The 12735-nt window shown below is 37.7% G+C and overlaps 1 protein-coding gene across 2 annotated transcripts in view; it reads left to right on the forward strand.

Moving 5' to 3' along the window:
• sfswap (splicing factor SWAP) overlaps nt 1-12735 on the forward strand; it is an 88764-nt gene that overhangs the window by 18036 nt on the left and 57993 nt on the right. For both annotated transcript variants that reach the window (XM_084386740.1, XM_084386741.1), the window contains exons 8-10: nt 6207-6480; nt 6566-6739; nt 6866-6959. In XM_084386740.1, coding sequence (XP_084242866.1) covers nt 6207-6480; nt 6566-6739; nt 6866-6959 — 542 coding nt within the window. The remainder of the gene's footprint in view (nt 1-6206; nt 6481-6565; nt 6740-6865; nt 6960-12735) is intronic.

Raw genomic sequence — 12735 nt, forward strand, 5'->3', positions numbered from 1 at the left:
TTTGGGTGAACTATTCCTTTAACAGTAGCAACACTGAATCAGGCATAATTATGCTTACAATTGTGTAATGCTATTTGGTAAAATAAAGCTGCTGCTTGTCTTCGTAATTTGGCTGGGCAGTTCCCTGTTGAACTGATTATAGGTAGTAGGACAATTATGAAAAAAAAAAAAAAAAAACAAGGTTTCCCTACTACATACCCAGAGCTTTATCCTCTCACCTGGTCGTACTAAAAAAACCCGCTAGAAACTGCACAGACATATTATGACGGCAAGCACCGGCAGATTTATTTTGACCAAAGAGAATAACAGAAAGTTTTTGTCCTCCAGAGTCCCATGGCATTTAATCTTCCATTCGCTGTTAGCTGGTTCTCTTGCTTTAACTCGCAAGGTTTTAAGGTACTGTGGGGAACGAGCAATTCGCCTTTTATTGGAAATAGAGAATTTAGCGCTCAGTTGATGAAACACTCAAGCTGGGACTGCTGATTTGTCTCAATTAGCTTGACTGAAAGAGCACCACTGGTTTCTTGAGGGAAGTGCCACAGGATTACAGTGCCCGAAGGCAATGCAATGGGCCAGTTTCTCAAAAGAAAAGCTACTTTGACTGCAAATGTGTATTTTCTAGGATTAACAGCATTACAAAGAGGTTCTGTAGGCTTAACCACAGTCATCCTATAATATTTGTCCAAATGTGAGGGTAATTTTTCCAAGGCTTTGTGTCTGAGGTTTGCTGTGTATTTGTCTTAGAGGGATGTTTGGCATTAAATTTGAAGTTTGTTTTAACATTGTTCCCTTTCTTCTCAAATCAAGTTGGAATTAGTTCCCCTGCTTGATCTATTTTAAACTGGTTGCTATCAAGTTCCAACCATGTGGTACGACAAGGAGAAAACGTTTTATAAAAACGGATTCTTTTGGTTAACTGGTGGTGGGATGTCATGAGACTCATGGAAGTGCACTCTCAGCGGGATTGAGAGACGTGCACGGCTGGCTGACCTCAAGCCTTCTTGGGAATCCTTATTTACGGCCAGTGGCCATAGCTTAGGCAGACTTCAGATTTATTACGTTACGCACGCCGTTCTGCTCGTTTGTCCCAGAATGCTCTGCTCATTCCCTGTGAGTCACCCTGGCGCCACATCACACGCTGTGCCAGCTTCGCCCTCCCCATTACTCCAGTAAGACATCGCTCTTCTGCTGAAAAGAGCCGGCTATTCTGTCCATTTCACACTGCTAGAACAATTACACTGTCATTTCACTAGGGTTCAGTAGACCTCGTTGTTCCACATCCATTCAGTTCGCATGATTAATGCAGTTTATTAAGTATGTTGACAGTAGGGAGGTGTGACCTTTGAACTGCTCAGTTTCTGGACTAAGTGTCTGCCAAAACTGCAATCCTAGCAGATTACGTTGACTGTGTTATATAATGAGTCATGATGTGTTGTAAAATGAGTCTTTTTAGTGTTCAGAGTACTTTTCTTTGTGGTTTTACTGTGATAACCATTGTCATTGTGTCGGTGGTTAGAACTTGTCAGGAGGAACTGTGTAATTAGGTTAATATAGTATTGGTATAGAACACCATACTAAACTACTCTGACATTATTTCCTGTACAGCAAAGGAATTGTTTTATCTGGGTTGCGGTCGTACAGTTGAATGACTCTTCTGAGTCAGTTCTTTGAAATGAATTAAAGCACTCACAAATGAGTCACAGATGAACTCACTGGTCTAAAACGGATTACTTTCTCTTTGAATCAGTTGAAATGGTTTTTGAATGAACTCGCTCACTGTAATACTGTTTATACACAGTACTGTTCAAAATGTTTGGAGTCTGTAAGATTTTTTTTCTTGAAAGATCTCTCTTATTGTCTTATTTATTTAATAAAAAATACAGTAAAAACAGTAATGTTTCCTAGATGAATATATTTAAAATGTACATTTATTCCTGTGATGGCAAAGCTGAATTTTCAGCATAATTTCGATTCCAATTTCGAATAATTTCCAGTCTTCTCCAGTCATTCTCCATAATTTCTCCAGTCTTCTCCAGTCATTCTCCATAATTTCTCCAGTCTTCAGTGTCACGTCACTTGCTCAAGAATCATTTCTTGCTATTATAAATGTTGAAAATGGTTGATGTTTTTTTTAATTCACTTCAAGTGTCAGAATCGGTTTATTCTTTGCAAATCCCATCTCATCCCGTTAGGACGTGTCCGTTAACCTCTGTATTACACTACATGCTCAGTTCAATTCTTAGGATTATTCTGGGTTACGGCCTCTCTGAGGTGACTTGTGAGATTCAGAAAAGAATTAATTAAAGAGAACTCACTCAGACTTATTTGCCTGAGTAAGCATAATTTTGTTTGCGTTTGAGACGTGTTCCCTCAGGCATTGAGGATTATGTGTTGATTCTTCAGGCTAATCTTTCTCAAATAGCGCTCGAGTCAAATCCAGCAGCAGATGCCTGACTCTGGATCTTCCACAGCTCTCTACCTCTTTATCTCCACAGGGAGACGTCATAAGCGATTAGATCCCATCATTGAAATTGAAGTTTGAGATGGAGGAAGGACTTATTAGTTATGAGATGTGAATTCTGCTGTGGTTTATTGGGGCAGTGATGTCATTCAGTTATATGGTTGTGATATATGCCAATAGCCCTGTAGTCCAAGACTGGTTGCCCACTGAAGCTAAGCAGGGCTGAACCTGGTTAGTACCTGGATGGGAGACCTCCGGAGAAAACCAGGTTGCTGCTGGAAGAGGTGTTAGTGAGGCCAGCAGGGGGCGCTCACCCTGTGGCCTGTGTGGGTCCTAACACCCCAGTGTAGTGACGGGGATACTATACTGTCAAAGAGCACGTTAAACCGAGACGTTAAACTGGGGTCCTGACTCTCTGTGGTCATTAAAAATCCCAGGATGTCCTTCGAAAGAGTACGGGTTTAACCCCGACATCCTGGCCAAATTTGCCCCTTGGCCTCTGTCCGTCATGGTCTCCTAATCATCCCTATATACTGATTGGCTTCATCACTGTCTCCTCTCCACCAGTAAGCTGGTGTGTGTTGGGCTTTCTGGCGCAATATGGCTGCCGTCGCATCATCCAGGTGGATGCTGCACATCGGTGGTGGTTGAGGAGATTCCCCCTTCCATGTAAAGCGCTTTGAGTACCCAGAAAAGCACTATATAAATGTAACAAATTATTATTATTATACTCTGATGGAAATAGGCCTGTTAAATTGATTATATAATCATCTGTGTATGATTATTTGATTCAAATGCCGATATTTGATCAACGCGTGACTTCCAGTTCCAAACACAAATTGTAATAAAAACGATTTTTATTTTAATAATTTAAATGTTTATATACGTTAGTGTATTTATGGAAATATTATAGGCAAGGCAAGTTTATTTATATAGCACATTTCATACACAATGGCAATTCAAATTGCTTTACATAGAAGAAATTAAAATAATAAAAGAAATAAGAATAATTAAAACAGTTTAGAAAAATAAAATAAAATACAGTACAGTACAAACAGTCGGACGAACAGTGGCACAGTGCTCATTCAGTAAATGCATAGCTAAACAGAAGTGTTTTGAGTCTGGATTTGAATGTGACTACTGTTGGAGCACATCTGATCTCTTCTGGAAGCTGGTTCCAGCTGCGGCTGGCATAATAGCTAAAAGCGGATTCGCCATGCTTAGAGTGAACCCTTGGTATTTCTAGCTGATATGATCCTAATGATCTGAGTGATCTGTTGGGTTTATATTCAGTGAGCATATCTGCAATATATTGAGGTCCTAGGCCATTGAATGATTTATATACCAGTAATAATACTTTAAAATCAATCCTAAATTTAACTGGGAGCCAGTGTAAAGACCTGAGGACTGGCGTGATATGTTCATATTTTCTGGTTCTGCTCAGAATCCTGGCGGCAGCGTTCTGAATGAGCTGCAACTGTCTTATGGTCTTTTTGGGAAGGCCAGTGAGGAGTCCATTACAATAATCCACCCTGCTGGTGATGAAAGCATGCACAAGTTTCTCTAAGCCTTGTCTGGAAGATTATAGTAAAATATAATTTTTTGCAAGCTCAAATTAAGTTAAGGATTTTGACCAGCGGATTTCAGAGAATTTAGGACCTTCGTGTTTTGTCCATCATTAGAACGGCCGCATCTGAGGTAGTAAATGCATTGTGTTACATTTTCAGCAACTTACGAGTTATGAAGTTCACTGTAGCTATGTGGGCACTCAGTTTTTTCTGTCATTTTGACAAAATCTCATGTTATTAAAGATGAAGTGCTACGCACAAGCTAATTAAATGGTTAGAAAATTCTGTCATCATTTACTCACCCTCATATCTTTCCAAACCCGTAAGACTTTTGTTCAACTTCGGAAAACAAATAAAGATCTTTTTGATGAAATCTGAGATTTTCTATCCCTCCATTGACAGCCTATGCAACTACCACTTTCAAGCCCTAGAAAGGTAGTACAGACACCATTAAAGTAATCCATGTGACTCCAGTGGTTTAAACTCAATTTTATGAAGCAACACGAAAGTGAACACACGTTGAACTGTTTTACTGACAGTTTGAGGATCCACTGGAGATTCAAGATTTAGTCACAAGTTTAGTTACGTAAAGGGTAACCAATAGTAAGGATTTATATTAATAAAAATGACGAAATCTGGATGTACCAGGTTTCGGCCCGACAGCGACAACATATATATGATATATATAGTTAATTTTTTTACCGTACTGTGTGCTGCTCAAGGGGTATATTTTGCAATAATGACTGGCTGACTTTGCATCATCCCACTTACTACAGTCTAGCATATAAATGGAGATGAAATATGTTTTATAGTATCGTTTTGTAATATTGATCTAAAAGTTGTTTCATTACATTAAATTTTATGAGTCACATCTCAAATAAAATGTTGGAGATACACTTGCCACACACATCTCTCGCTCTCTCCTTCGTTCTCTTCTCTTCTCTTCTCCAAGAATCTCGTTTGCTGCTCTTTATTTTTTCTTTCCCTTGGTCTTTCTGCTATTTTCTGTTTGACTCTTGTGCTCAGTTTCTCTTGCTCCTTTCTCCCCACACTCCCATGCACGTTCAAACATTCACAGTCAGTCATGAAGTAAATGTAGTTGTGTCCAGATTCCCAGCACCCCTCTCCTCCCTCTCCTCTTCCTCTTTCAGCTCACTTTGATGTGTGGCTGCAGTCAGACAGAATGCTAAACTCGCCCAAATGAGCAGGACTCTTGGTCTCTTCTAGGTCCTGAACAGCCCTGACTTCAAGAGTACTCGGGAGATGGCGTTGCTTTAATTCCTTTATCTTTAAAATGTCTTTTATTGCTTCTTTTTTAGAATTTCATGGTTGTCAGAGTGCTGCAGGTTCATGTCTTTACCTTTATGAAGTCTAAACACCTCTGTGCATACTTAAAGGAATAGTTCACTCAAAAATGCAATTTTCTTTTTCATTTACTTGCACTCATGTTGTTCTAAACCTGTATGAGGGTAAGTAAATAATGACAGATTTTTATTCTTGGGTGAACTAAAGCTTTAAGCCTCTAAAAAATGTGCACATAGCAGATATTTTCTGTATTTGCCTAATAGCACAGTATGGTTGTGTTGTTAACAGAGCTTGAACTCGCGGCTCTGTTTGCATTGCGTTCTTATTAAACTGCTTTGTTAAATGGTTCTTTTTTGCCACAGTAACAGTTGACTGAAGGAAAGGAGTAGCGCTTGACTGTAATTAGGCTTTATTAAGTGTTTTTCAAGAACTGTATGTCTTTACATGCTTGCCATCTCAACATGAGGACAGTCTGATCCTAATTATTTGTGGTAGAGCAGAACAAACGAATGCGATTTTTCTCTTCCGCTCGCTTTTTATCTTCTGCTTGAAAAAGAAATTTAATTATGCGGACAGTGATCTAAACGTAGATTATTTTAATACTTAATTTGCATCAGCAGTTCCCTCCGTGTACTTCCCTTGCAGTATAACCAAAGCAGAAATACTATTAATGACTAATGTTTAATGCAGGACTCGACAAATATCACCAAAATGAAGCTCCGTCTTTACATTGCAAATGGGGCAGAGAAAATGAGGCAGATATATAATAATGATTTATAAAAATTGTGTGTTACCGTTCAAAGGTTTAGGGACACTTATTTTACGTGCATCATATTTAAGAATTCTGTGTGGTGTGTGTTCTAATGTTACAGCCATGTACTATGGCTACTGTATGTTGCCTGATGGTACATATTGCCTTGCACCACCGCCACCTGGGATTGACGCCAGCGCCTATTACACCTCGCTGCCCCCTGCCATGATGTCAGCTCCTCCTGCATCTTGTCCTCCTCCTCCCCCTGGCACCACACCTTTGTTGGATCCTGTAGCTGCAATCCCATCAGCCCCTGCTGCAGGTCCAGTCACGGTGTCAGCTCCTGCGTCTGCTCCACTCTCCCAATCTGCTCCTGCCGTCCCTCCAACTTCCAGGTAAGCATCTGTTTTTGCTTTCTGTAGATATTGAAGTATTTAAAAAATCCTATATGTGTCTTTTATTTTTATTTTCATCCATCAGTTCTCGGCCCCCTCAAACCACTGTCGCCCCGACGGTGGTGGCCGCTGCCGCCCCTGTTGCAGCCATCATCCCTCCGCCTCCTGACATCCAACCTGTCATTGACAAACTAGCCGAGTATGTGGCCAGAAACGGGGTGAAATTTGAGACCAGTGTGCGTGCCAAGAATGACCCACGGTAAGCAATTATGCTCCTGCTTGTTAGTCATCCCTATAGATATGACGGTCTCACTGCTCCAATTAAATTACTGTAATATGTAATAACTATCAACCACTCTCTGTATGTGTCTTCTTCACCCTAAAGGTTTGACTTCCTGCAGTCCTGGCACCAGTACAACTCCTATTACGAGTTTAAAAAGCACTACTTCATGCAGAAAGAAGGCCTGAGTGTGCAGGAGGTAGTTTAATCTTTCTTTTTAATTTCTCTTTCCTTTTCTTTTCTCGCACGCTAGTTTTTATCTCTTTTAAATTCATTTCTAATTACATTTAAATCTATTTGTGTAGCAGATGCATGTACATTTATTAAAGCAACAGCTCCTACTAGCAAACTGTTTTGCATGTATATGCAATGCTTATAGCACAATATGACATATTTAGCATCTCAATAACTACTCATTTGGTTTCAGAAATGGATGTTTACCAACTTAAATAATCATGTTTCATAACCTTCAAGGTTTTTAATACTTGGTGGCTCTTCTCCAAGGCCACTTCTGTGGATTCTGCATTGCTTATTCACCCCTTTATATTTCTGTTCATTAATTTCTCACATTTTCAAGGAGAGAGCCTTGCTTTGACATTTGCTGACTTGCATCAGTAGAAATATTAAGAAACATCAGTATGCAAAAATGCAGTACATGGATTTTGAGAGAAATGTAGTGTTTTATCAACTGTTCAAGACGGTAACTTTTGTGAGTGATGGTTTCTTGTGTACCGGTAGGATAAAACAATTGTAATATAGATGCGAGAAAAACCCCACCTTAATGCAGATGAATTATTAGTCAGTGCAGTAGGCAGATTAGCACCTTATGGTCCTCTTTAGTAATGTAGAAACAGTGCGATACAATACTATAATACAATTCAGTTTAATGGTAATTCAATAAGGCAGTTCAGGACAGTGTAAAGGGTGTAATATAAGGGCAATTAGTAAACAATAGAGGGTTTCATGCAGTCAATACAGAAACGGTTTACTTTGATCCTTGCTCTAGTTTAACACTGGCATACTGTGGAAGGAGATTGAGCAGCTGTTTTTCAGAGCAGATATATTAGAGGTTGCTAATCATTTGTTGAAGAGTATTCTTTTAGCTGAATCGGTTTAATTTGACTTTATTTTCTAGAATATTCCGTCAATTATCATTTAAATTGTCCCTATAATGCTACTTTAAAAGGATCCTAATTTTGTTTTGGAGTCTCCTACAATAGATTTACATGCATCCAATTCCAATGTAAAAAAAACACTTAAGTTTTCTCATAATATACTTTGCAACATCACCTCATTTCTCAAAGAGTCTGAAAACGGTTTGTTCGCTCTAAACCACAACTTACCGTAAGCCTACTCTGCTCTGATTGGTTAGACGGCCCTGTCTTTTGTGATTGGTCTAGCGCATGTTGGAAAAAAAATGTCTGCTTCTGAGGTTTCCTCATCACTTGATACACAGTGATACAAACAATGGTGTCAGTTTTTCCGTGTCAATTCCAGCGCGAGTCCTCAGCCTTTTGAAGTGCATGCAGATTAGATTCACAGCGTCTTCTCGACAACACGAACCAAACTCTTCCAGGCCTCAGCTACAGCAACAGTGTTTGAGGGCGGGTCAAAGTAGACATCATTCGCAAAGACCAATGTAAACCATAGGCTGGCATTATGCACATTTGTTACATTGTTACAAAGGTATGTAAGAGGAAGTAAGACTGGAATTGCTGATGACTCGTTTCAGCAGTTCAGAATTGATTCTTTTTTAAGGAGACAATAACTTTTTTTGTCATGTGCTTTGATCTGTAAAACTTTGCAGACATTTTACCTTCACAAACAGTTATATTACACACTGCATGAAAGGTAATATTCGAAAAAGCATAATGTGGCACTTTAAATTTAATGATTAGTTGTCCGTTTTTAATTAGAATTTAAATAAAATACTTAGTATTTTCCAAATATTGCATAACGTTTTCAGAAAGTGTTTTAGTATGAACATTTAATTTAATAATATTTTTTACCGTTAATAATTGTTTAAAGCTAATAAAACTTAAATAAGCTTAATCAGTTAAACATTGAATTAATAATTTATTCATTTAAAGCTAAAGTGTGTAGTTATTTGAATATTAAAATAGTCTCTCCTATCCCTGTATCTGTTTAATTTGACTTAATTTTCAAAAATGCAGTCGATTATCATTAAAAACAATTAGTTGTCCATTTTTAACTAGAATTTAATTTGTAATACTTACGAATTTATTAGAATTTTCCTCATAATTCATTACTTTTTATGTTTAATTATGTTTATCCAATAAAACATGAATCTTAATCAGTTAAATTATTAACATTGAAGCACTCATTGATTTATCATTAAAACTAAAATGTTCAGTCTTAAAATAATCAAGTTTCATGTGCAGAGACAACCAACTAAATTATACACTCAATCAGTGGTATTATTTTGGGCCAGGACTATTATTTTTTTTATTTTTTTTTAACCAAATTATTTTTGCAAATCCATTTGCTGCAGAAATTACACACTTTAGCTGTGTGTCTTCAGGTAAATCCATCTTGATATGTTTACCAGTCAATTAGTCATGGTGATTTGAAAAAGATGTCAAGAAGGACAGAAATAATAAGGGCTCGTAATTCCGTCCTTGATTATAATTTTTTTGGCCAAATTTTCTTTCTTTTTTTTATTCGTTTTCATGTGTATTTTGCCTCTAATGGTGTGTGCAATGCTGTAAATCCATTATGCCAAGACTACTTGTTGTTTTCCCTGTCATTACTGATAATTAACTCACTGGTCATTCTTAATGCATCGAGAGGCAAGATAGACTTAACTGCAGCTGCGCATTATTGAATATAAAGAACGTTCCAGTGAATTGAATTAGAATAAGAGGGTTTTTATGGATACATCTGCCTGTAAGTGCTCAGAGTGGCCTCTCTGTAATTCTCCCACGCATGGCACTGGCTAATACAAATTTTGAAAGCAAGTGATAGATTGGCATAATGTTTATTGTAGAAAGGAGGCGGGATTCTTCATGGTTTTGAATGGAACGCATGCATGCTTTAAGCGATCGTTGATTTCACTTGTGCTGTTTAACATTGAAGTGATCTAAATTCTCAATATATCTACTAAACAATAATAGTCTGCTTTCAGTTGTAGTAATAGGGATTTGTTTACAGTTTGGTTCAGAAGCACTTGTGCTCGGTAGCTCAAACAGTAGAGCATGACTGAGGTTTTGATTCCCAGGGAAAGCATGGAACTAATGAAATGTAAACCTTGAATTCAGTGTTAGTTGCTTTAGATAAAACAGTCTGCCAAATGCATAAATGTAAGGAGCACAGTCAAATGGTTTTAAAGACCATAATGTTAATATGTTCATCTGAATATTTGTTACATTGTCCAAGGGGACTACATTTCTGGGTTAAAGACATTAAAGATGCAGTAAATGATTTCTAAGAAACGCTGTTGAAAGTGGATTGGACAGAGCAGCACAACACACTTGTAGCCAATCAGCAGTAGGGGGCGTATACACTCGTTATGGAGGAGGAGAGAGAGTGAGCAAGAAGGGAGATTTGAAGAAAGACTGTATAAAGAGAGATGGCTGAGAGACATTACAAAAGAGGTCAGAGGAATATCACTGGAAATAGAAGGGTTATAATCAGGCAAGAGCTTTAGGACCCACAATCAAATTAGAAAAGCTTTCCAGCAATGTAAAGCCTGAAAACGGGCGCTGAGGTCGCTTTGTTTCTGCTCCATATGTGATTAACAATGGTTTTGCTGTTTCACAGAACCAAAATAGGCTGTTGTTATAATGTAAACTATAAAAACAAGACAGTTTTGAGTGTCATTGTTTGTCTGGAGCTGATGTGCTGCTGGTTACAAACATTGAACTCTTGCTTGTATATACTCTTGTGTACTGTATGTTCATTTTTTGTTCTTCCTTGTCATTCATCATCTTCGTTTTATTTTTCGCAAAGCATTATTTTGCTTCACTTTAGCTATGATAATGAGATATCCACTCTTGCATTGCGTGCCCTTGCATTTTGGGGGTGGAGCAATGAAGGGAGGGGTGTGTTTGTTTGATTTCAGATATCAACAGTGTTTCTTAAAGGTATAGCGGAGGATTTTCTTTTTCCGGGTGGATCATCAAGACTATTGGTCCTCCTAAGTGTCAATCATTCTGGTGATATGTTTACGTAAGGCTGTCGTACGTGCTCGTGCACACGATTCACACGATGGCGTGCGCTCAAAACACAGGTTGGGCTTCCCACTGATGCCTCAGTCGCGAAGTTTCTACTTGACAGGTAAAGTTTGGCATGCTATTTGGAGAAATCCATTTAAAATCACTGCTAGTAAAAGTTAATGTAAGCTATGAATAGCTCGTGCATGCTCTCGCACACGTTTAATAGGCGTTCCCTCTCGGGAGCAGTAACGTTAGAGTGTTGCGCATGTGCATTTTTTCAAAAAGTGGAGAGGGCGGTTCTTTTCTAAAATTCGGAAAAATCCTCCGCTATACCTTTAAAATATGCTTACTGTACCTCTAAGTATGTGCTAATCATCTGGCGAATTAAGGAATCCTTTTATTGTAAAGGCGTCGTTCATGAATATTTATTAAGTTACTTAACTGGACTCCCATGGAAGGTTGCCAAGCAACTTCAGCATGATCTAATTAATATTCGCTATACCTTGAACTCATTGGGCGTACATACATAAAAAGGTTATTTGTTTAGAAACAGCTAGATGAAGCACGACACAATGGAATAGAAAAATGGATGGAATGTAAGACGTACTTGCATATACTGTATATTATCAAACTTTTACATGTCTGTTCAATCACAGTGTGGCATGTAATTTGCATAGTTTAAGGTGTTTTTATTTTGATGGTTTTATACAAATTCATAAGTGTTGATTTGTTTTCATATGTCACTCTTAAGTTTACACTCATTGAGTTGAGTCTGTAGCTGCTGATTTTCCACAGTGTGTGATCATGTCTGAAGATCCTCCTTCCCTTAATGAGACCGTCGGCTGCGAGCTCTGGCTGTGTGTCTCTGTCGGTATTTGTTTTGGTCAGAAATGTGAGGATCAGGCTCTGATGTGTGGTTTTGTGTATGATGCACTGCTTTCATCCAAGGCTAAGCAGAGACTACGGGAGCTCAGATGAAATCAAATCCTTATTTAGCTTCCATGTCATAGTCATCTCTGCTAATTTGGACTGTTTGATACCTCAGTGTGTTTTTGAGGTTAGATCTTCTAGTTTGGTCAATTCTCTCATCGTTAGAGGTTGTACTTTTCATTCTTGCTTCGGATTTAAATGGAACGTGTTAATTTAATATGATTAATTATTAAGTAACACGTTTAAAAAATGCACTATTAATCAAACCCCCTGATCCATACTTAAATTGTGATTTATTTTATTTTTTCCCACTGTTGGTGCAATTGAAGCCTGATTTAATATGATTAATTAATCAGGCGTATGTAATTAATTACATTTTTAAAGAATTAGATTGACAGCCCTTGTTCTAACCAGTCTTCAAACCAGTTTTATTGGTTGCCTATAGGGCTGCACGATATCCACGACATTTCGATATTTAGTTTTTCTCCGATATTTATTGCGATATGAAAACAGTTTCACCAGATGGATAGCTCTATTTGGAAAGAATGAATCATTCTAGTATGATTTTGTTGATTTTGTAGGAGAGTAACAAATTACAAGCATAGATAAATACAAATGAAATAAACAGTGCTTTAGTTTGTGTTTGTCTATGTTTTTCAGGTAATTCTAACAGTATTTAGGTATAGAAATGATGATGTTAATAATTAATTTAATAATATAAGTTAATAATATAAATTAATAATAATATAAAGATAATCAAATGTAAAATAAGTCTTCACTGTATTTAGCTACAGAAGTGATTTTAAGAGCCAAAGTACAGATCCAATATAATGATACGCATCCGTTTTCTTTCTCAATTGTTTACGTTTA

The sequence above is a fragment of the Rutilus rutilus genome, assembly GCF_951802725.1.
Source record: "Rutilus rutilus genome assembly, chromosome: 18".
Classification (NCBI taxonomy): Eukaryota; Metazoa; Chordata; class Actinopteri; order Cypriniformes; family Leuciscidae; genus Rutilus; species Rutilus rutilus.